Source organism: Chiloscyllium plagiosum, unplaced genomic scaffold (assembly GCF_037043375.1).
Source record: "Chiloscyllium plagiosum isolate Xiang-an unplaced genomic scaffold, Cpla_swu_hap1 HiC_scaffold_9, whole genome shotgun sequence".
Lineage (NCBI taxonomy): Eukaryota > Metazoa > Chordata > Chondrichthyes > Orectolobiformes > Hemiscylliidae > Chiloscyllium > Chiloscyllium plagiosum.
In genome coordinates, this window is record NW_028270147.1 from 60,189,088 (window position 1) to 60,213,878 (window position 24,791).

The 24,791-nt window shown below is 38.5% G+C and overlaps 1 protein-coding gene across 4 annotated transcripts in view; it reads right to left on the reverse strand.

Moving 5' to 3' along the window:
• The window catches only part of LOC122554410 (interleukin-12 receptor subunit beta-2-like), a 140,523-nt gene that overhangs the window by 110,136 nt on the left and 5,596 nt on the right, over positions 1-24,791 (reverse strand). For 3 of the 4 annotated variants that reach the window (XM_087990670.1, XM_087990671.1, XM_087990669.1), the window contains exons 2-4: positions 19,789-19,878; positions 16,622-16,909; positions 13,083-13,200 (exon numbers count right to left, since the gene is read on the reverse strand). In XM_087990670.1, the coding sequence (XP_087846796.1) occupies positions 13,083-13,200; positions 16,622-16,909; positions 19,789-19,858 (476 nt within the window). In that variant the 5' untranslated portion in view covers positions 19,859-19,878. The remainder of the gene's footprint in view (positions 1-13,082; positions 13,201-16,621; positions 16,910-19,788; positions 19,879-24,791) is intronic. The other variant, XM_087990672.1, reaches the window with a different exon arrangement.

Sequence of the window (24,791 nt, forward strand, 5' to 3'; positions counted from 1 at the left end):
CTATTCGGCCGCATGCTGAAAATTTAATATATACAACAAAATGGCATATTCTTGTTGACATATTTACTAATTTTAATTGAAGCCTGCTATTATATGAGGACTTTAAACAAAATAAAAATTCAGCAAAGACACATTTATTTGTTTGGCAAAGTTGACAATAGAACTAAAAATGAGTGGAAAAATTTAGACAACAAATCATTTAATGACTATAAGACCATAAGATATAGGAGCGGAAGTAAGGCCATTCGGACCATCGAGTCCACTCCGCCATTCAATCATGGCTGATGGGCATTTCAACTCCACTTACCCGCATTCTCCCCATAGCCCTTAATTCCTTGTGACTTCAAGAATTTATCAATTTCTGCCTTGAAGACATTTAGCGTCCCAGCCTCCACTGCACTCTGTGGCAATGAATTCCACAGGCCCACCACTCTCTGGCTGAAGAAATGTCTCCGCATTTCTGTTCTGAATTTACCCCCTCTAATTCTAAGGCTGTGTCCACGGGTCCTAGTCTCCTCACCTAACGGAAACAATTTCCTAGCGTCCACCCTCTCCAAGCCATGTATTATCTTGTAAGTTTCTATTAGATCTCCCCTTAATCTTCTAAACTCCAATGAATACAATGCCAGGGTCCTCAGCCGTTCCTCATATGTTAGACCTACCATTCCAGGGATCATCCATGTGAATCTCCGCTGGACATGCTCCAGTGCCAGTATGTCCTTCCTGAGGTGTGGGGACCAAAACTGGGCACAGTACTCCAAATGGGGACTAACCAGAGCTTTATAAAGTCTCAGTAGCACAACAGTGCTTTTATATTCCAACCCTCTTGAGATAATTGACAACATTGCATTTGCTTTCTTAATCACGGACTCAACCTGCATGTTTACCTTTAGAGAATCCTCAACTAGCACTCCCAGATCCCTTTGTACTTTGGCTTTACGAATTTTCTCACCGTTTAGAAAGTAGTCCATGCTTCTATTCTTTTTTCCAAAGTGCAAGACCTCACATTTGCTCACATTGAATTCCATCAGCCATTTCCTGGACCACTCCTCCAAACTGTCTAGTTCCTTCTGCAGCCTCCCCACTTCCTTTGTACTACCTGCCTGTCCACCTAACTTTGTATCATCAGCAAACTTCGCTAGAATTCCCCCAGACCCTTCGTCCAGATCATTAATATATAATGTGAACAGCTGTGGCCCCAACAGTGAACCCTGCAGGACACCGCTTGACTCTTTTGTGATTGCTTATTGTGAGACAAGAATTGGATATTTGGTTCCAGTATTGTTAACCGCAGCTTTAATTGGTCCTCCAGGTGAATATCTGCCATCTGAGATCTCTGGCACGTGTTAATTTGCGTCACAAATGAAAATGTTGATTCACAACTGTAGATTGTGCTAAAACAGGACAGCACTCAATGAGCATGTTGATATAGATGTGGGTATTCAATGGCATTTTCCATATTACTTAACATCAAATAGAGACTTCAGAATATTATCTCCTGAGAGCTCAATCAATTCCATTTGTAAGTCATCAGGTGATGTGGAGGCATCAACTAGGTGTGGTTAAAAAGCTAGTTTCAATGTGCGATCATGTTTCTCAAAATCTGAAAACCTTTCATTGTATTCTTCAATCAGGGAGTCCAGAACTGCTGTGTATTATTTCACTTCACATTTCCTTAATGATTTGCTTGTACCCTGTTCATTAATTATCTTTGCCAGTTCAGGAAAGTGTTCAGCTGGAAGTTCCAATTGGGGAAGGAGAGTTTTGAAAAAGGTCAGCTTTTTCCAAAATGCCCAGATAACCACATCTCATATATAGATTTAGTTTTACCTTGCAAACAAAAGAATCACAACATTTTGCTTTGGTGTTATATCACACAAAAATGCAGCATTTCTGCAGAAATCCTTTTTTGACAATTTACATGGTTCATTCAGTTCCTCAAAAAAAATCTTGATTTGTTTTTGCAAAAATAAAAGCTTTACAAGTATTTGTCGTTGTGAGAACCAGCACATTTTAGAATGATATGGCAGATTCACACTGAACATTTCATCGTAGAACTGAAGCATTTTGTGAAAATGATGATGCCGTGATGCATTTGTGTGAATGTAGTTTACAATACCTATTACTTTCTTTAATGTGTCACTTAAAACAGTAGATTTGGCACAGAGATTCTGTTGATTGAAAAGACAATGAAAGGAAATCAAAGTATCTGGAACTGACAATTATTTTTATAGTAACGCAACAAATCCTTCATGTTTTCCTCTCATGGAAGGTGCACTGTCTGTGCATTATTATGAAGATGTGGGTGTACTGTACCTTTAAGAGACTTAAAAACTAGCAAAAAATACCTGACAGCAATAGGTGTTCTTAATAAGGTAACAATGTAACATTTGGTCAAAAGCTAGATTAGCTGGATTGCCTGGAGACAAAAACAGATTCGAATTAGGCCAATCAATTTAAATTGTACCCCCAAAAATACCAAACTCCAATCCAGCTTGAATTTAGTATACTAACAATCTTAAAAGCCAATGACATAATCAGATGCTTTGAGGGTACACACCCAGGCAAAATTGAACAGTTGAGAGGAAAACTGCCACGCCACCAGCATGTAGAGATTGTCCCCTCAAAAATAGCTCTCTTAAAGGTACCTTTATTGATCTGTGAATGATGAAACATAACCCCTCAGAAGAAAAGAAGATACAGGAAGATCCAAATAGAAGATCTGACAGCTGGCTGGTTTTGAAAACTTGAAGTTTTGGTAAATTAGGGGAGGTTTTATCAGACTAGTATTATAGAAGGGGAGATAAAAGATAGGTTAGAGGAAGGAGTTGTAAATAGTCATTAGTTAATTATTCTCTGTTAAACTTTTAAGAAATAAAGTGGTTAATTTTGACTTTAAATAGTTCTTGGCCTCTTGAATTTTCACAGATTACTGTATGAGATAAATCTTTTCTGTGTTGCTGGTGTAAATTAAGCAGGAGGGTTTACCCCATGTTGTAACAGCATACACTTACTAAATTACATATATTCAGTTTTGCTTCACGGAAGTTTTCTTTGAAGATAGTGAAGATGTCAATTCCATGTGTCTTCGCCATAAGAGTACCCAAAGCCAGTAAATTCTTGCGGCGATGAAAATCCACAGTTATAACAGGAATAAAAAATAACAGCTGCGCTGAGTCAGTCATGTCAGTGGATTCATCCAAGGCAATTGAATAATGAACGTATTCGATTTGCCTTATTGGATGAAATTGTTATGCTACATTGAGGGCTAATTCCTGTTGATGATCAATTATGGTCCTTCTTGAAAAAAGTAGTTGTTTGTACTTATTGACCTTATCTGAATCTACACAACCTACAGTTTCAACAATGCATTCTTTTGTGATTTCCACATCGCTAAATGGCTTACCTCTTCTTCCAAGTATATATGTATTTTATAACCTACTTCAGTGATGTCAGTCCTTTGTCCTGACATTGTTTTAAATACTTACTGTTGCTGCTGCTTTTGATCTTTCATTTTCTTAAGTGCAGACATTTAGGGTTCTCCTTCTAGTTTAGCATATTTGTGATCCTAATGAGTTGCACAATGCTGATATGCACTGCATTTCTTCAATGTTGCAATGATGGTGTTGCAGAACAAACACGTCATTTTATCTTTTACAGCAACCATGTAATACTACAATTCCCATTATTCATTAAAAACTCTATTCTTTTCCTTTAATGTTCTTTTCCTAGTTTTTAACATGACTGGGTTAACAGCAAAAATGTTAAAATGGCACACAGATTTAAAATAGTGGATTTGGGGATCCAAGATGGCAGTGATCGAGGAAGATCACTTTGCAGAGCTCCGCACTGCATTGTAGGTGGGGCAAAGCCCTAACCCACTATCCAGGTCATCGCGATATTCTAGTACTCTGAAAAAGTCAGAGTCCTAGAAAATTCTAAGAAGTGACTTACCTACATTCTCGCCATCCAGTGATGCCTAAGAAGGGAGCAGGCTCACCCAGGGTTGGGGCCGTGGCCCTACCTACAGGATCCTCAGACTTGACTTCTTACCAGGCCCTGGTATCGGAGCTTGTGAGTTCTCGTGAGATGCTGGGTAAGCAAATTGAAGAGAAGCTGGCCCTGATCTATATTATGCTGCAGAAACATGAGCTGCAGCTGGGAGACCTTGGGAAAAGGCTAGACAAGGTTGAACACAGGGTCACTGTGGTAGAAGCTGAGACTGATTCCTCTAAGGATAGATTCCAGGACCTGATAATGCAATTTGCCTGTATATGTCAATGATCTCGAGAAAAGAGGCAGGAGAAAAATATTCAGATCGTTGGTCTGCCAGAGGGGAAGGAAGGTCAGCAACCAATGGAATTTATTGAGGATTGGCTGCGGAAATTTCTTAATCTGGAGGCTGGAATGGGAAGTCTGAAGATTGAGAGGGCTCACCAGGTCACGACATGGAAGTCAGGTCCGGACTAGCGTCCTCACCCTATCCTGGTGCAGTTCCATAATTATAGAGACAAGCAGAGAATCATGGAAGCTTCCAGAGTCCAGGGGAAGGATCTGAAGGCCTTACTTTATGAGGGCTCGAGGATCATGGTTTTTCAGGACTTCTCAGCGGCGGTGACCTGGAAAAGGAAATCCTATGATGGCATCAAGAAGAGACTGAGGGAGCTCGAGATCCAGTACTCTCTAAAATACCCGGTTGTGCTGCGGATAACATTTAATGGATCTAAACACGTCTTTGACTCGTCAGAGAAGGCAAGAGACTTTGTGGACAAATTAACTTTGTTCAAACGATTCAATATGTACAGATTGTTTGGATATGTCCTTTTTTTTAAAAAAAGGAAGTCGTGTTGGGGTTTTCTTTTCCTCTTACTTTTTAGCAATAATCTGGGTTAAATTATGCTTGGGGACTGGTGGGGTATTTACTTTTAACTTCTAAATTAAGCTATACCAGAGAATGAGTGGGGTATTTACTTACTTACTATTCACTTTTAACTTCTTTGTTCACATTGTTATTCTTTTTTGTATTTCCCTTTTTTGTTGCTTGTGTTTGTGGTGTGGCACTAGCTGGGAGAAGAGAAATGGTTGGGATGGCTAGATGCCTATTTATGGGCAGTATAAGCCCAGTTCAGGTATTTAAATGCCATGATTGCTATGTTGGCAGGGGCGTAGGAAATTGGGTTTTCGGGTGTGGATATGTCCCCTTTGGGCGGGGGGGGGGGGGGGTTGGGTGGGGTGAATGCCCCTATCCATTGTCATTTGTGCTTTATATGTTATTTTGTTTTTTGCTTTTTGTTTTATAAAGTTGTGCAGGTTTGTTAACTGTAGTGGTTTTATTTTGTGTAGTTTTTATGTGGATTTTCTTTTATTAAGGCTCAGTGATTTATAATTCGAGTTCTTCCTCTCTGAAGACCAAATGTTACTGCAGAAGGTTATCGCTAATGACTCTTTTAAATGGTGTACCTGGAAAATCAAAGAGGAAGAAGGTACTCTCAAGTCTTAGAAAGGGAAAGGTGGATATTGCTTTATTGCAGGAGATGCACTTGGATGATAGGGAAATTGAATTAGCAGCAGAATGCTTTGATCGGGTTTACTTTTCATCTTTTAATACTAGGAGTAGGGGAGTGACCATATTGGTTCAGAGGAATCTCCTATTTAAGTTACTAGAGTGTGTTAAAGACACATTCGGGAGGTTTGTAATCCTTAAAGCTTTGATAAATGGGGAAGAATATGGTATTTTAAATGTCTACTGTCCCCTGGTCCAGCTCTCAAATTTCTGTTTGATGCATTCTCTAAATTGATGAGTCATGAATCTTGGCATAAAATCGTAGGGGGAGATTTTAATTGTCTTATGGATCCTGCAGTAGGCAGGTTGCCCAATGTCCTCATCGTTTTGTCAAACCCAGCAGTTTTGGTGCCTTGTTTGATACAATGTATTAATTTGTTTGGCACCTTTTTGGGTTACAAGATCAATTTTGCAAAATCAGAGGCTATGCCTATGGGTGGTCTTACGAAAATACTTGGTTTGCAGGGAGAACCTCGATTCCCTTTTAAGTGGTTACGGGGGGGGGGGGGCGGTTTTCTTTATTTGGATATATTCATTACTGCAGGTTTCGATCAGCTATTTAAAGCTAAGTTTGCGCATTTATCCATGTGTATCCCCCGAATAAGAGTCTTATGTCAATGCCCCTTTGTCAGAGCAAGAGGTGCAAGAGGCTGTGAAGCAGCTTCAGAGTGGAAAGGCACTTGGTCCTGATGGATTTCTCAGTGAATTTTATAAGGAATTTATAAGCATATTGTCATGCCCGATGTACAACATGTTTAATGACTCATACAGTCTTGATTGCCTCCCTCCATCTCTAACAGAGGCCAATATCTCTCTTATTCATAAATAAGGAAAGCACTGGAGGACTGTGCTTCTTATAGGCCCATTTCACTTTTAAATGTTGGTTTAAAATCCTTTCCAAGACTCTTGCGTTAAGGTTGGAAATTGTGTTGCCATCTATTATTAAAGAGGACCAGATGCGCTTTATAAAGGGCCACGGATCTTCCAATAATATTAGGAGGTTGCTTAATGTAATTCAAACGTGTCAACAACAATCCGTACAGGGATTGGTGATCTCTCTGGATGCAAAGCAGGCATTTGACCGGGTCAAGTGGCTATACACTTTTTTATACTCTAGAGCAGTTTGGCTTAGGTGAAGCCTTCATAAGATGGGTAAAGGTTTTCTATAGTGACTCTCTCACTGCAGTTCTCACCAATGGTGTGTGATCAAGCAATTTTAATATCTTTAGGGGCAGCCAACAGGGCTGTCACCTTTCACCATTGCTTTTTACATTGGTGATCAAGCCATTGGTGGGATCCTAATATATCGGCTTCAGATGTTGGATCAAAATCACATAAGATTTTGTTTTATGCGGACAATGTCCTCATCGTTTTGTCAAACCCAGCAGTTTTGGTGCTTTGTTTGATACAATGTATTAATTTGTTTGGCACCTTTTTGGGTTACAAGATCAATTTTGCAAAATCAGAGGCTATGCCTATGGGTGGTCTTACGAAAATACTTGGTTTGCAGGGAGAACCTCGATTCCCTTTTAAGTGGTTACGGGGGGGGTTTCTTTATTTGGATATATTCATTACTGCAGGTTTCGATCGGCTATTTAAAGCTAATTTTGTGCATTTATCCATCAAAATCAAACAAAACCTCTGAAGATGGGAAGGGCTTCCAGTTTCTTGGTTAGGTCAGATAGCCCTCATTAAAATGAACATTCTCCCCCATCTATTGCACCCTATGTGAATGCTCCCTTTGATTTTCACGAGACAAACATTCAGGAGACTGAATGGCTGGTTCAGCTCTTTTATTTGGCATCGTAAGCAGCCCCTTATTAAGTTAGCTAAATTGCAATTGCCTCATGGACTGGGGGGAGTGGATCTCCTGGATATTAAAAACTATCAACTAAGCTTGCTTTTATCTTATGTGAGTGACTGGACTTGTGCAGACCCTCGTTCAATATGGTTAGATGCTGAAACTTCTCATGCAAGGTCCCCCTTACTAGCTTGCTGTTCCTGGACAAATTGAGGACAGTTAAGGAATATTGCCACAACCCAACAGTTATTGTTACTGTTAAAGCATGGAGGACAAGGCGGCAGAGTGAAGGCAATATTGTCAAAACATCTTTTTTACACTTATACTTGGTATGCCGGGTTTTCAATCGGTCATGGTGGACTCAGGGTTTAAACATTGGGCAGCAAGGGGCATGTCTTGTATGGGTGATTTATTTGAGGGGGACACAATGATGTCATTTGACCAGTTAGCTTGGAAATACTAGCTATCTGGCAGGGATCTCTTTCGTTTTTTTTTCAAATTAGGGATTTCATTCAAAAAAGGGCTACACTTTTAACTGATCCCTACAAATCCGAGATAGAGAAGAGGGTGCTCAGTTCTCTAAGAACACGCTTTCTGTCAGCACTCTTTATCACCTGTTTTTTTTGGGGGGGAGGTGGCCCTTCACATGAAATCAAAAGGCTTTGCAGGGTGTGGGAGAGAAAGTTGGGCATCAAGATCTCCTGAGACACAGCAAGATATTTCAGAAAACATGAGAAAGATCTTGATTGCAATAGGACCCATGCTTCACAGTTGAAGATTCTCCACAGGGTCCACTTGACTCTAGATCATTTATCAAAATTTAAACCAGGAGTATCTTCAACATGTTCCAAAAGCAAAATGAGTACAGGCACAATTACTCATTGCCTCTGGTCCTGCTGCAGGCTCCGAACATACTGAAGTGCTGTGCTACGTGCAATAGAGAGGTTCTTGGGGACAAGGGTGGAGATAGACCCGCTTTTTCTCCTTCTTGGTCTGCCCAGTGTATTCACTATTCAGTACATAAGAAAAAACTTTTCAACATCCTTACTTTTTGTGCAAGAAAGAATATTCTATGAGGTTGGGTGTCTGAAAATCCTCTGAATTTGTCGGGTTGGGGTAAGATAGTTATTTAGATTTAGATTAGAATACAGTGTGGAAACAGGCCCTTCGGCCCAACAAGTCCACACCGACCCGCCGAAGTGCAACCCACCCATACCCCTACATTTACCCCTTATCTAACATTACGGGCAATTTAGCATGGCCAATTCACCTGACCTGCAGGTCTTTGGACTGTGGGAGGAAACCGGAGCACCCGGAGGAAACCCACGCAGACACGGGGAGAACGTGCAAACTCCACACAGTCAGTCGCCTGAGTCGGGAATTGAACCCGGGTCTCATGCGCTGTGAGGCAGCAGTGCTAACCACTGTGCCACCATGCCGCCATGGAGCATATCTCTTTGGATTTTCTTAAAAGTATGGTGCATCATAAAACTGAGAATTTTTATAAGATATGGTGGCCCTTTTTGGACTACTTGGACACAGATCTGTCTGCCACACTGATAAGGGCTTTTATATAGCTGTAACAATTGGGTTTTACGAGTCTAATACCCAGAGAGGGGGAACTGCGAACGTATGAATATGTGTAAATTAATGCTGTCGATGACAGAGAGCCTGTGTTTTGTCTTGCTGAGCCATATTATTATTATTATTTATTAATTAGTTGTTATTAGTTATTATTTATTTATGTATTTGGTTGGTTTTCTTATATATAGATTTATACATTTGTATATGTTTGCAGCTTGGTTTTATTTTTTCTTGTTCTTTCTTTTTATTGTTTTGAATTATATTGTTTTATATTTGTTGTAATACCAAAAAATCTATTTTTCAATAAAAATATATTTTTAAGAAAAGGTGTATTTAGAATTTTTGGACAAATAAGCAGAAGGCCGCAACTAGTACCCCAAAAGGCTATATTGTCGGCCTTCAGGCCGTAGGTTCCCCCCACCCCACCGTCCTAGTTGCTCCTGACAGCAGTGAGCACTTTTGTTGCTGCTAGGCATGCAATAGTGAGTGTGGTGCTATATAGGCATTGAGTACACATCAGAGAATTGCAAGAACTCTCTGGAATTAGAATCACGAATCACACAGTGCAGAAGAAACCCTACAGCCTATCAAGTCTGCACTGACAAAAACTACTGTAAATCCATGCGAATCACACATTTTAGCACTTGTCCCATAGCCTTGAATGTTCTGAGATTTCAAATGCTCATCCCAAGTAGTTTTAAAAGGTTGTGAGGTTTCCCTCTTCAACTATCTTCCCAGGCCCTGCATTCCAGATTCTCTCCACAAAATTACTGAAATTCACTCTCAGTTGATTTTGTTTTGGGATAAAAATTTCAGCCCATTGTTTTATGGAAATTAACATAACTACATTGTACCTATGTTCTATGCCTCTTGAGAGCCAGGGATTCTGTAATGCTTTATAAACAGCCCCCTTCGCATATCCTTCCATTACTAATGTTAATGGACACACTCAGTCAGTTCCCTCTACTATTGCAATGCCTTTAACTTCTTCTGCTCTCTCTTATCTCCTTTCTACCAAAATTAATCATCAGATGTCTGGAGAGAGTTGCAGATTTTTGCAACTTTTTCCACCCTAAACTTTCCTTATCCACTTCTGCATCACAATTTCTCATTGACATACACCATGATGGATGCCATTGTTTTGGTTTTTGATGTAAAATTCAGGGAATGTGGGAATCACATTTGTAGCCCTTCCTGATTGCCCTTGAAAGTGGTGGTGAGCTGCCTTCTTCTACCACTGCAGTCTAATTTATGTAGATAGACCCATAGGGTCATTAGGGAGAGAGTTCCAAGATTTTGACCAAGCAACACTGAAGGAACAATGATATATTTCAAAATCTGTATGGAGAGTGGCTTAAAGGGGAATTTTCAGTGGTGATTCAGAGGGTCTTGGGACATAGTAGTAATGTCCCTATGTCTGGGAAACAAGCTCCACCAATCCCAGATATGTGGTGCAGCATGTCTGAACAGGTTGGTTAAAAATAATTTACACCATGCTTTCACTTGAGGAATGTAGATAGCAAGTAGTACCTGAAGCCGTAATGTTCCTGTCTCTGAGCCAGGAGGCATTGGTTCATGTGCCACCTGCTCCAAAGGTGTTTAATAACATCTCTGATCAGGTTAGTAAGGAAGTACTTCGACAATAGTTGCTCCAGCTTGTGGCAGCCGGCTCTATTTAGTTACGTTGGGACATCATGTTGTGATGTGCAGGATGTTGGTGAGGCCACTTTTGGAGTTCTGCATAGACTTCTGGTTGCCCCTCTATAGGAAAGATATTATTAAATTGGAGTTCAAAAAAGATGTGCAAGGATGTTGCTGGGACTGAAGGGTTTGAGTTATAAGGAGAGGCTGGATAGATTTTGTTCATTGGAGCATTGGAGGTTGAGGGGTGACCTTATAGAAGTTTATAAAATCATGAGAGGCATAGATAAGGTGAATAGCAAAGTTTTTTTCCTTCAAGTAGGGGAGATCAAAAGTAGAGGGCATACTTTTAAAATGAGAGGAGAAAGATTTAAAAGGAAACTGACGGGCAAATTTTCACAGAGTGGTTCGTACGTGGAATGAACAGCCAGAGAAAGTGGTTGACACAGGTACAGTTATAACACTTAAAAGACTTTTGGATTGTACATGAATAGGAAAGATTTAGAGGGATGTGCACCAAATGCAGGTAAACAGGACGAGTTTAATTTGGGAAACTTAATCGGCATGAACAAATCAGACTCAAGGATCTATTTCTGTGCTGTATGGCACTATAACTCTACTGCATGGAAAAAAAACTAATATATTCTGTCTTGATTAGAAAGTTCCATCAAATACGATGACGCCATCACTTAGTAATATTGTAAAACAAATCAAAGTTACCCTTTTAAATCTGATGTTTCAGCTTGGTGAGCCAGCAATTGAGGTTGATTACCAGAGGAACTCCTTGTTTAACACTTCATTGGGTCTTAATGTAATTAGTAATGCAATTGACATGCAATTACAGTTTGGTTTTGTGGCTAAACTTGTCCTGGCCTCAAAATGTTAAAAAAGAAACATGTAAGTACTGGCGATAGATTCATAAATGAATCAATTGCAATGACACACTTGCTGTTCAGTGACCAAATTACCACCTGTGAATGCAAATATTATTTGGGTTTTGTGGTAGAATCTGTGACCACAAGCAACATTTCTGCAGAACAGTGCTTCAAGTGCCAGTAACAAAGAAAGTTTCCATTTTTAATACAAAGACATATGCAAAATGCAAAAAAAAAACTACAGCAGTTAATTCTTCCCCATGTGAAGTATGTACATATTGATCAACTATAGGAAAATATGATTAAATTTCTGGGTTGTCGGAGACAGTTCAAAAAATTGAAAACTAATTCATTCGTGGGTGTAACTCATTCAAAGTGAATCTCAATTATAGTTAAGGATAAATGAATTTTAGGAAATGAAACACATTTCCTCTAGTCATTTTGCTTTAAGCTTATATGTCTTTGATCACTAGTTTTGACTTTTACACCTTGGCTGAGCCAGTACAGAAGCCTTCAATAAACAGTTTGATAGAAGAAAACACATCTTGGAATTACACCCCCCCCCCCCCCCCCCCCACCTACTTTACCGTAGCACTATTCTCTGCTACTGCAAAAGCCACATGTCAAGTAAGGTCAAGAATAGATTCAACTCAGGGATTCCTTCTCTGGTCAAGAAGCCTGATGCAATTCATCATTCAGGTTCAGCAGATGGGTATTTAAAATAATTTAAATAATAATAATTTAGTTATATGCTGCTAATGGTATTGACAGAAAGTGAGTAAGATTTTCCATGAAGTCAGTGTTGAAGTTCCACTGCCTGAATATTGCTGCTTGAACCACAGATGGCCAATGAATTGTACCTATCTGGAGCACTGAATCGATTCATTATTATCCATTTATCGTTCATTGACATAAGGCTTGAGGAGGTGGGAATGATCTGCTTGAAAAGTCAGTTCTAAGATTTCCTCAGCAGTAGGGGAAACAATAAATAGAAGGATTATGCCTGTCTCACTGAATTGACGGTCAGCTAGCTTTATTGGCTCATAGTTTCTTCTGTGCTAATTCAGAAGAATGTCCAACGTAGTGCACCTTACAGAGGCAGAGAAGGAGGAGGCAAGAGAAGTATAACATAAGGGAGGCAATTGGGGGATCCCTATTCAATGAGTGTTAACTACAATTCATTCTCCATCTCCAACCTCAAATAGTCATCAATATGTAAACAGCAGGGTTTCCCAAACCCAGAGATTCTTGATAATCCTGCCTAGGAAATAGGAAGGGAACTGGCAAGTGTGGTTACCCAGACAATTCCCAACAAAGATTGCAAAAAATATTTAGAGTAACCTCCTTGGCAAATAGCCCTAAAAGCTTAGCAAGGGTGCTTCTGGGTGATTTTCGGCAGATGAGGTGATCCCAGACAGCTACCATCTCTATCTAACTTAACTCTATACTAGGCAGACAAATCATGGTTGATTTGGAATAGGTTGCTGGCCAATCACTATCTACCTGACTACCAGCATCATATCTTCTATCATTATGAACAGTTTGGTACCCAACACGTAGTCCCTGAGGATTGTTAACCCAAAATTTTCAGATATAGAATTTTAAAATTCTCACTCACCTTTGGATATGGAGGGCATAATATGTTTCCAGAAATGTCTGTTTCCCTGCTATCCATGTACACATCATTTTATTATGTTGCCATATGCAGATCAGATCCTTTGGCTGGTCTGGTGGATCTAATAATAACAATCACAGCAAAATTGAAATCTAAACATAATTTGAGATAATAATTATTTGTCTTATTCTTAAATGGCTTTTTAAAAATCAGATTCAAAGGTTTTTGGTAATAGGAAGTTGTGAGAAAACATTAATTTACGTAATAATTAACCACATAAGTGAGACACTATAAAGATGGCACAGTAAATGATATTTTGCAGAATGTAGGATTTTAATCAACATCTGCACTGGAAAAACAAGATGTGTAAGTTTAGATGATGAGTTTGTGGATGATGAGTAGAACAAAACTTTCTGGAGACAACCACGGATCTGGTTATATTAGAACTGATAATTCTTTTTTAAAAAGCCAATAATGAGGAAAAAAATTAGTTAAGAAAATTTAGAGTAAAAAAGAAAGCTAGGTAGTGCCATGCATTAAATGGGAAGAATGTGCCAACACTCATACAACTCTAAACCACAAGCTATTATAAAATGTATGAAGGTGTAAAATCCTAGCATGAAGACCAAAATGACAAATTGGCCTGACTAATTAATTGCTGCTCAGGATAAAAACATTACAGTTGACAATGTGTTGCTGGAAGAGCACAGCAGGTCAGAAAATATTCCTCACTCCTGATGAAGGGCTCCAGCCGAAATGTCGATTTTCCTGCTCCTCAGATGCTGCCTGACCTGCTGTGCTTTTCCAGCAACACACTCTCAACTCTGATCTCCAGCATCTGCAGACCTCACTGTCTCCTATTTGATAAAAACATTACACACTGACTTTCATAAATAATAGAGAAGTTATTTTTCTATTTGTTGCAATATACCTAACTTTAATAAGATCAGTGAAAAGCAAGGATTTCTAATTTATCACTAAACAATTAAACTATATCCCTTCAGAAGTCCCAGACACACACACACACACACGCACTCAAGCACACACACACATTATCATGATTAAAACAGATAAAAGACAAATGGTTTAATATAAATACTATGAGTGGAAACAGAACTTACATAAAGTAAGCAAAATTACAAAGATCAAAAATTCAGAAAACTGTTTTATCACAATTCTTTTGATTTACACAATGATGACAGGCTATTTGTAGAGTAATGGTTATTCTTTGCTTTGGTGATTGATTACATGTACTTAGATTTTTTTCTTGCGATCATTTTTTTCTTTTAATCTTTCTTGGATCTTGGATCAATTCCCTCCACCTCCACACACACACACACCCTCCCCCCCACCTCCCCCGCCAAACACACACACCTGACTCTGGACATTTCTTCTCTTCTGCTACCGACACTGACAACTTTTTAAAACTGCAGCCAAGACAATCCAAGGGAAATTTTTAGGCAGAATCCTTAACTTGAAAGAGTGCCAAACAGTCTTGAATTCTCCTTTTTACTGCTTCAAAAAGGAATATTGTATTGCACAGCTCAACAATATATGCAGCACTTGATTTTTAAAAAAGCAATATGTTCCTGATATTCAGTTAAAACAGTTCAATTTCAAGAGTGTCAAATACATTTTTTAAATGCATTTCAGTACCAGGTGAATGTAAAACATGGATGAAGCAACTGAAAACATTACACTCTCTCATCCTCATTTCATTCATAATACAAGATTAAGTCATTTTCTTTCTATTTATTTCCAAATTTCTTAAACTATTGTAGTGCAATCACATTCCTGATAATGTGACAGTTATTAGATTATCTTTTTCAGTAATGGTTGAATTAAACAGTTGAATCAATAGGCTCTATTGGATCCATCTTACATCTTGAGTTTTAAATTTCTCTAGAAAAGCTAGCAGGTTACAGTCAATATACATTTGTGTTTCATTGCAACCATGATAGACATAGACTTCAAAATGCTGCATGGCTAGCAGTAATTCCAAAGTCTTCTTTTAAAGAATATGTTTTTCTAATATTAGTTTAATTTCTTAGAAAAGTATCCACCATCTTAGACATTCCCAATTCATCATCTTGCAAAAGATCTACACTTAATTCCAAGTCACTAACATCGACTGATGTATTAAAATGTTTCATAAAGTCAGCATTCCACAATGCTGACACATTTATCCAGTTTGCCTTCAGCTTCTCAAAGTGTGCTTGGCACTCTATAGCGCTGAAACTAAGTAAAGATCTTTGATAAAATCCACACAATCCTAAAAATCTCACAATTTTCCATTAAATTTTAGGGACATAAATTCTGTCTTCATGTTTGATGTCCTTGGCAATGCTTGTCCTTGCACTATGATATACCCTACTTAAGTTACCTTTGTTTTCGTGAATCCACTCTTGGCAAGACTTATTACTAAACCAGCAAATGGCAGTCACTTAAAACAGGCCTTCAAGTTGTTTTACATGTTGTGAAACTTGACAGGGTTCAGAAAAGATTTACAAGGATGTTGCCAGGATTGGAGGATTTGAGCTATAGGGAGAGGCTGAATAGGCTGGGGCTGTTTTCCCTGGAGCATCGGAGCCCGGGGGGTGATCTTTTAAAGGTTTATAAAATCATGAATGGCATGGATAGTATAAACAGACAAGGTCTTTTGCCTGGGGTGAGGGAGTTCAGAATTAGAGGGCATAGGTTTAGGGTAAGAGGGAAAAATATAAAAGTGACCTAAAGAGCAACCTTTTCACACAGAGCATGGTGCAAGTATGGAATGAGCTGCCAGAGAAAGTGGTGGAGGCTGGTACAATTACAGCATCTAGATGGGTATATGAATAAGAAGGGTTTAGAGAGATATGGGCCAAGTGCTGGCAAATGGGACTAGATTAGGTTAGCATTTCTGGTTGGCGTGGACGAGTTGGACTGAAGGGTCTGTTTCCATCCTGTACATCTCTATTACTCGAAGTTATTTCTCGGTAATACTGTATATTACAACATTTTCTAAATTACAAAGTTGTCTACAACTTGATCCATGAGTCTTTGAAATGTAGTGTGGCATTTTTAAATCCAAACTGCATCACTCATCATTGATATAACCAATTTGTTGTAACCTTAGCTATTAATGTTAATGGTTCCTTCCATTAGCCCTCCAATCTTAGAAAGAAATAAAGCATGGCCAATCCTATGAATTCAATTTTCTAACCAAGGAATTGACTACAAATCTGGTTTTGTTATTGTATTTACAGTTTTGTAATCTATGCAGAATTTAATAACTCATCTGGTTTAAAGACTAAGATCACTGGTGAACTTGAACTGCTTTGGCAGAGTTCAACCATGTGATTTTTCTCACATGTATTGAATCCCCATTTCCTCCTTAGCTTCTATAAGACAGTACATTATTATATTCTAGGCAGGGTCCTAAGACTTAAATTTCATCAATCTATGTAGTGCTACTGAAGACATCACTTTAGACAGAAGAGTTGTCTTGTGTATCATGATGGAATCATATGAGGTCATGGTATTTTTTTGGGATAAATACTTACAGCCAGGTTGAAGACTTGCTACACAGACCAACTCTTTCGCCCCATCTACACAATCAATGTAGCAGTAAATTGTGGAGTCTTGGGTTGTGACATTGATCATCCAATGGTGCGCAGCAGTTTTATTAAAGCGCTCCATTTGTATTTGCTTTTCGTTTCTATATAATTCAAATTCATTGATGTCGCAGTTCTGTTCTATAGATACACAGGTGACTGAAATGTTTGATCCCACCAGGAAAACTAGAGCTGGTTTTACCAGGACTTTACCAGGACACTGTATAACAGAAAGACCTGAAAGTAAAAGACATTACAATTGAAAACATATAGATTTTCACGTTTCTGAATTAACTTTTTAGATAGGTTAAGATCAATGCAGGTATGAAACATGGAAGAAGGCCATTTGACCTACTGACTCCACACCAACCTTTCAGACAGCATCCCACCACCCAGAAGCACCCAATCCCTATAATCCTATTCATGTGCAATTTAGAATGGCCAATCTACTCAGACTGTGGGTGGAAACCCAAGTATGAACTCTACACTTGCCCAAGGCTGGAATTGAACCCGTGTCCCTTGCGCTGTTAGGCGGTGGCACAGTGGCTAGCACTGCTGCCTCACAGTGCCAGGGACCCGGGTTCAATTTCAGCCTCGGGTTACTGTCTGTGTGGAGTTTGCATATTGCCCCTGCGTCTGCGTGGGTTTCCTCTGGATGCTCTGGCTTCCTCCCACAATCCAATGATGTGCAGGTTAGGTGAATTGGCCATGCTAAATTGCCCATAGTGTAGGTGTAGGTTAGGTGCATTAGTCAGGTGTAAATGCAAGTAATAGGGTCAGGTAATGGGACTGGTGGGTTACTCTTCAGAGAGTTGGTGTAGAATTGTTGGGCCTGTTTCCACATTGTAGGGATTCTATGATTGCAGATTTTTTCAACTTATCAAAGCACCATAATGGAGGATAATGAAATCAGAGATTCTTCTGGACAACAATCAAATGATTAGGATATATATGTTAAAAAGAGCATCGCTCTGCCCTTCCATAAAAAAACACTTATTTGAATGTTGAAACAAATGCTTTTTACTGAACCAGTGCAAGTTTTAAATTTCTAATCTCAAAGAGAAAAACTACTGACCAACATATTCAAATATATTTGTAGTATATATCTCATCATTTGTCAGGCTAGTTTCACACGTAGGTAGTTATCATTGTGGAGTGATTTAATCTTATTTGCCCACATGCTATTGATTAAAGAAAAAATGTTGCTCCTGAACTAGATGTGGTTTATTAACCAACCTGTAAATAAATACTTTCATCAACTGCAGGCAATACACTAATAAATATGTGTAACATAAACAAGTGCAAACAGTCCAACGTCAAATCTCTGTCCAATAGATTAAACTGATCAATCCTCTTACCAATGGCATTGCTTTACTTTAAAAACTCTATACTTAACATCAGCTTGGTTTTTCTTATATTTTTTACCATCTATTGCACAACTACCCACCTCCTGGCAGTCATTTGCAGTTCCATGCAATGCTACTGAGAGGTTTGTTGTGATTCTAATCTTATCTCTATTGTTCTGTGAGCTGGGTTAGGAACTTGATATATCACAGCAAGAGATTTTACCAGGCCAAGGCCCTTACAAGATGCCACTTCAGTGAGTGAACAGTGAAGGACATACATATGTTCAGCTTCCCTTTTTTTGTCTTAAGTTGCTGAGGCTGCAGTTTTCCACTGTTGTGCTGGCACTTTGTATCAATAGCCTTTGCTGTCCAACTTGACATACAGTCCAACATATGCTGGATGAAGGGATAGGATTTCTTTCTCTCAAATATTTCACATCACCGATCAATAAGCAACTATAGGTGTCAGTTTTGACTCAGTGGCAGCACATCTTACTTTGTGTCAGGAAGTTGAGGGTTCAAGCCCCACTTACAATGATTTGAACATGTAATCCAGTTTAGTTACAAATGTGCAACAGTTTCTGGTTTCTGGAATTACACTCACTGGAACCACAGTTTCTGGTATTACCTTTCAGATGAATTGCTAAACTGTTGGATGCAATAGATTTCCTTGTGGGATATGGGCTTTGCTGGCTTGGCCAGCATTTTTTGCTTGTCCCTGGTTGTCCTTGAGCAGTTGGTGGTGAGTTCTTGAATTGCTGGATAACTCAACAACACTGAAGGAAAAGCGATATATTTTTAAGACAGAAAAGTGAGGGCAACCTTCAGGTGATGATGTTCCCATGTATCTGTTGCCTTGTTCTTTTAGATGGTAGTGCTTGAGAATTTGGAAAGTACTGTCTAAGGAGATTTGGCGAATTTTTACAGTGCAATTTGGTGGAGGGAGTGGATGCTTGTGGATGTGGTGCTAATTAGGTGGACTGCTTTATTCTAAATGGTGTCAGACTTCTTGAGTACTACTGGAGCTGTACTCATCCAGGCCAATGGGGAGTATTCCATTAGGTTGCTGACTTGTGCCTTTTTGATGGTGGAGATGCTTTGGGGAGTCAGGAGTGACTTAGTTGCTGCAGCATTTCTAGCTTGTAACCTGTATTTATATGGCTCGTCAAGTTCAGTTTCTGGTAATCCCAAAATGGTTGATAGCGGGGTAATTAGTGATGGTTAACACTATTGAATGTTGAGAGGTGGTTAGATTGACCGTTATTGGAAATGCTCATTGTCTGACAATTGTATAGTGTAAATGTTATTTGTTTCTTTTCACCTCAAGCCTGGATAATGTCCAGGTTTTGCTGCATTTGGACATGGAGTCCTTCAGAATTTGAGGAGTCATAAATGATGCTGAACATTGTGTAATCATCAATTAATATTCCCATTTTTGACCTTCTGCATTTGGGAAGGTCATTGATGAAGCTGTTGGAAGATGGTTGGGCCTAAGACACTACACTGAGGAACTCCTGCAGAAATACATTAGAGATGAGATGACTGTGCAAAGTATTTTGGCTAATGTTACTGAAATAGGCAATTTGGCTACTTGTTCTAATTATTTGTGGAATCTTTGTATGCCAAATTTGTATTATTCTTTCCCTATATTAAGCAGCAACGAAACCTACAAGTACTCATTAGTTGTAATGTTTTCTGTAAATTCATTATTTCTTAATAACCTTTTTAAAAATATTCTTTAAATGAATGTACAATGCATGGTAAACTCACCATTAGATCTGACACATAACATCATGGCAGTTATACTAGCTACTGTCCATATGATATTGGTTAGGCCCATTGTGAATTCAGGAACTTTTCCTGTGAAGAGATTTTTTTTAAAACAACAGACTTCAGTAATAGAGTAATACAAGAAAAGTTTCAACTGAGCATATATCACAAACTGGGATATTTGCTCGTGCTATTTTGATTGTAATTATTAAGGCAGCAGTTATTTACTATGACTTACCTAGTTATTGTGAGCTGACAGTACAGATGTCAACAAATCCACGTTATTTTTCTGAAGTACACTTGAACAACTGAATCAAATAGCTACCTGGGACCTTGAACAGTTATGTGCCGGGAGACAATGGATTGGTATTGCACCTCCTATGATTGCTAGCAAAAGTATCAGAGAAAACCAGCTGGACACTATAAGAGTAAACAAAGATATCAAAAAGGAACCATTCCTTCTGGAAAAGAGAAAGGAAAGGAAAATGTGTTTTTCCATGGGATCATATTGTGAGTGATGGATTAAAAGCAAAATAACCCAGATTTTGTAAGAATAGGGGAATGAGACAACAGCAAAGACTTGATAAATGGAACAGGAACAGTTCTGTTGACAACTGTGGAGAGGAAACTTTGACGGAAGAGAAAGGAAGACAGTACAGAACCTCTGGTGTCGGAAGTTGAGTTATTAGAGATGGAAAACTCAGGAGGAAGGGACAGGGTTCTTATGAGAAGCAGGATGAGAAGAAATATGTGACATGCCATTCCTGATAATGAGACAGGAAGTTGGTACCCCTGTTGATTTCTTGCTTACTATTCTGATTCCCAGACAATTCTAATTCAAATGTAAACATCTGGTGACATATTTAGGAGCGTCATGCAATCACATGACAGAAGCTTTTCAGTAGTGAAACCACCATCAGCTGACACCATCACTGAAGTACCTCCTGGTCAAACAGCAAGACTCTTCACCAAAACCTCCTGCTCAATGACAATTCAATTAGCATAAAAACGATTGAGTGTAGAGAGGTTGCATGGGGTGTTTTTCAAATTTAAATTTCACTTTCAAATATTTCACATTACATTGATGCACACATGAATAAAGTTATTTGCTGAGACTGGCTTAGAAATAGAACTAAGTGTACTGGCAAACTTCATGGTTGGCATGCATTTATGACTACAGTAGAGTTAACAGTATTTTGTTATTATGGATGAAATGATGTTAGGTTTTTGTGTTCACTGTTTATGTTCATGTTAATGTCCAGCGTTGTACCTGCCATTCTGGGATATGGTTGAAACTGTAGGCTTATCAGTATTATAAAGAACATTGTTTGACATCACTCTCAGCAGGGTTAATTAAAATGTAGGCAAATTCAAAGCATTGCATGAACTTTGACCTTGAGATGGACCCACCTGTGGCATCTTTTCCTTTTGCCATGATTGATTCATTATTCCCAACACACCCAGAATGGCAAACCCTTACCTCTTCCACTCCTCCTTAATCCTTCCAACCCCACCCATAGACTCCCCCGTCCACTATTACCCTCCTCGACTCCACTCCACAATGTCTTTGATTGCAGACTCACCTTTGGCAGTACAGAGTATCTATGCAAGAGTCCATTCTATATCTCTTCCACTCCTCCTCAATCCTTCAGCCCCACCCTTTGTTCCAAACCCACCCATAGACTCCCTCGTCCACTATTACCCTCGTCGACTCCACTCTATAATGTCCTTCAGTACAGACTCACCTTTAGCAGTACGGGGTATCCATGCAAGAGTCCACTCCCTTGTGCCACAGAGTTCAATCAGGAAAACAGCTGAACTCAGATACAACCATGCAAAACAATTTATTGCACACCATTTTTAAAAAAAATGTCAGAACCAGGTACCATAAGATTGTCTACACCACTGATTCAATGTTGAAGGTAGGAGGTAATTAAAAATATTTTACACGAATGGGCATTCATGGGATGCACATACAGGAACCTTGTGAGTGAGGCCTGATACACAGTTAAAATTCAGCTAACCTTATCTCAGGGCATCTCAATTCACTTCTGGAAACCAAAATTTCACATATAGCCTACTTCATTCACCCACAGGCCACATTTTCTGCTCTTTTTGACTTTATAAAAATGAACCTTTAATATAACTTTGTAAGTTATTTTGTTTGTAGGTTATTTTGAGGTAATTACAAATAACCGAGAAATAGAGGATCTGTTTACTGCCAGGTCAGCTCAGTGGCTAAACCATACAAAATCCAGAATGGGCAGGATGTTGGAAGTCTCCACCAAAATTTAAAATCTGCCCCACTGTGCATTTATCATTTCAGTATCATCCCCTGCATGCTTCTTTGTTATAATATTATGTAATTTTACAAATATTTCAAGAATGTTTCTGCTGATGTGAAATGTCAAAGTATTATAATGTTTGCTCTGAACTTCAAAGGAATTAATGGTGTATTAAGTACAGATATGTGTATCTTCTTTACTAGAACAACTATGGAAGTTGCAGAATGTTGGGATCAGTTAATGCTTGAAGAAGGAGACATGAAAGTTTGCAAGGATGGCATTCAAAAAAATCATTTAAGGTCATGAATGCACAGAATTCAGCCCTGGAGGTGACAATCTAGTAGAGATATTGAGTAATATTGGAGAGTTCAAAGTATGCTATCCAAGCATTAAATGAGATATCAAGTTGGAAATTCATTGCATTTTTGAAAATTATTCAGGTTTACGGTTTGTATTATAATTAACTTGCTGTGAATCTATTCATAATGAAGATTAAGTATTATTCAATAAACAAACATTTGCAAATGCAAATGTTGATCAGTACTTTTGTATTTGAACAGACTGCTGCAGACTGTACTTTTCCTGGAATTAGAAAAGACCAATCAGATGATTACATCTGTTTTTACAAATCACATTAGTTTTCTGTTTGATTTATGATCAATTGGTGAAGTTGCTGGAATTCATTGTTTTGGGAAAAAAAGTAGCTTATTGCTATTGGTAGTAATGAAAATCACAACATTCTCATAACTGTTAATCATTAACCTTCCTCAATTCTCAAAACATTAGTATGCTTCTAGTACAAATAACCCACTTGGCTCATCGTGTCTTTGTCAGTCCTCTGTAAGAGTATCTTATTTTGTGCCACTCTCCCGTCTTAATCCAAAAGCTCTGCAGTTTTTGTCTTTAGATTCTCTTTTGAAAGCCATGATTGAATCAGCCTTCACACACTCTCAGACAGTGCAATCCAGATCTTAAAGATTTGCTGCACGAAAATATTTTTCACTCTGCCATTGCTTCTTTTACCAATCACTTTAAATCTGTGCTCTCCATTTTTTGATCAATAGGAGCAGTTTCCCTCTGCCTGTGCTGTCCAGACCCCTCACAATTTTGAATATTCTTATCAAATCTCTTAATCTTTGCTTCTCCAAAAATAACTATCACAGTTACTCCAATCTGTCAACATAATCATTGTTCTTCATTCCTGAAACCATTCTGATGAATCAATTCTGTACCCTTTCTAATGTCTTCATATCCTTCCTATAGTGTGGTGCTAAGAACCAATATTTTACAATAAAAATTGAATAATAATGCACTTAAGTTTATTTTTGATAATTCCTCAACAATTGAGACAAATCTCACTTTTTTTGCTCAGAACTCAATTTGCCATTGCATCTCTTATTTTATATTCCATTCCCCTTGTGATAAATGATAACATTTCATTGCCTTCTTAATCACCTGTTAAATAGAGGTGAAATAAGAGGAGATCACAATTTCAAAAATGTGTAAAAGAGATAGTAGGAACAGGTTTGTAACTGTGAAAAGCCAATGTGCAAGCAATTTGGAAGGCCTTAACAGAGACTTGAAAAAATTCGAATGACTTTGAAGATAGTTATGAGTTATAGTTATACATTATTAGTTATTAGTATGGAGTGAATACAATTATAAGCAGCAAGACGTGATATACATGGACATGAAGGAACAGTTTATAAAGATAATGCAGGATAGAGAAATGTTCATAGGGATTTAACAAATGAATTCATAGAAGATGATGGAAAACATAAATATTCAGGGAAGAATTTTCATGTATTAAATAACCTTAGCTCAACCCTACCTATTTTTAAATTTTAAAGGCAAAACTTTTGCACGGTTGGAGAGCAGAATGTGAAATTCGTGCTGAAGTCAATGATGCACAGAGGTTGTGACACTATTATTTAGACTACATTTTAGGAGGGAAGTGAAGGCAATGGAGAAAGTACAGAATAGATTCATGAGAACATGTAAAACAGTTATTTATTTATATTATAAGATAATTTGAATGGCTTTGGTGCAGCTTGATTTGAAACCAATTATTTGTACAAGTTACATCAAATTATCCACAAGTATAAATAGTGTTGTGAAAATGCATAAATTGGTTTCTTACGTACTCATAATGTTCCTTGCAATGTGTTCTCTTCACAGTGCAAATGGGACCCAAATAGCCAATTAAATAGCATGACCCCAGAAAGATATGAGTGCAAGCTCTAAAGATAAGGTGTTCCGCACTAGGGATGAAAAGATTGTAGGAGCTGCTAATTGTAAACAGCTATTAGATGGTAAAGGTCCAGTCTGTTGTGGTCCCTCTTAGTTATGTGGAGATAATTGGATTTTAATTGGATTGGATTTTGAATGAGGGATACTATAGGTCATGATCCTCCGACACCAGTGGAGTGCTGCAAGGATTGGTGCTGGGTCCACTTCTTTTTGTCATTTATATAAATGACTTGAGCATAAGAGGTATAGTAAGTAAGTTTGCAGATGACACTAAAATTGGAGGTGTAGTGGACAGCGAAGAAGGTTACCTCGGATTACAATGGGATCTTGATCAGATGGGCCACTTGACTGAAAAGTGGAAGATGGAGCTTAATTCAGATAAATGCGAGGTGCTGCATTTTGGAAAAGCAAATCTTAGCAGGACTTATACACTTAATGGTAAGGTCCTCAGGAATGTTGCTGAACAGA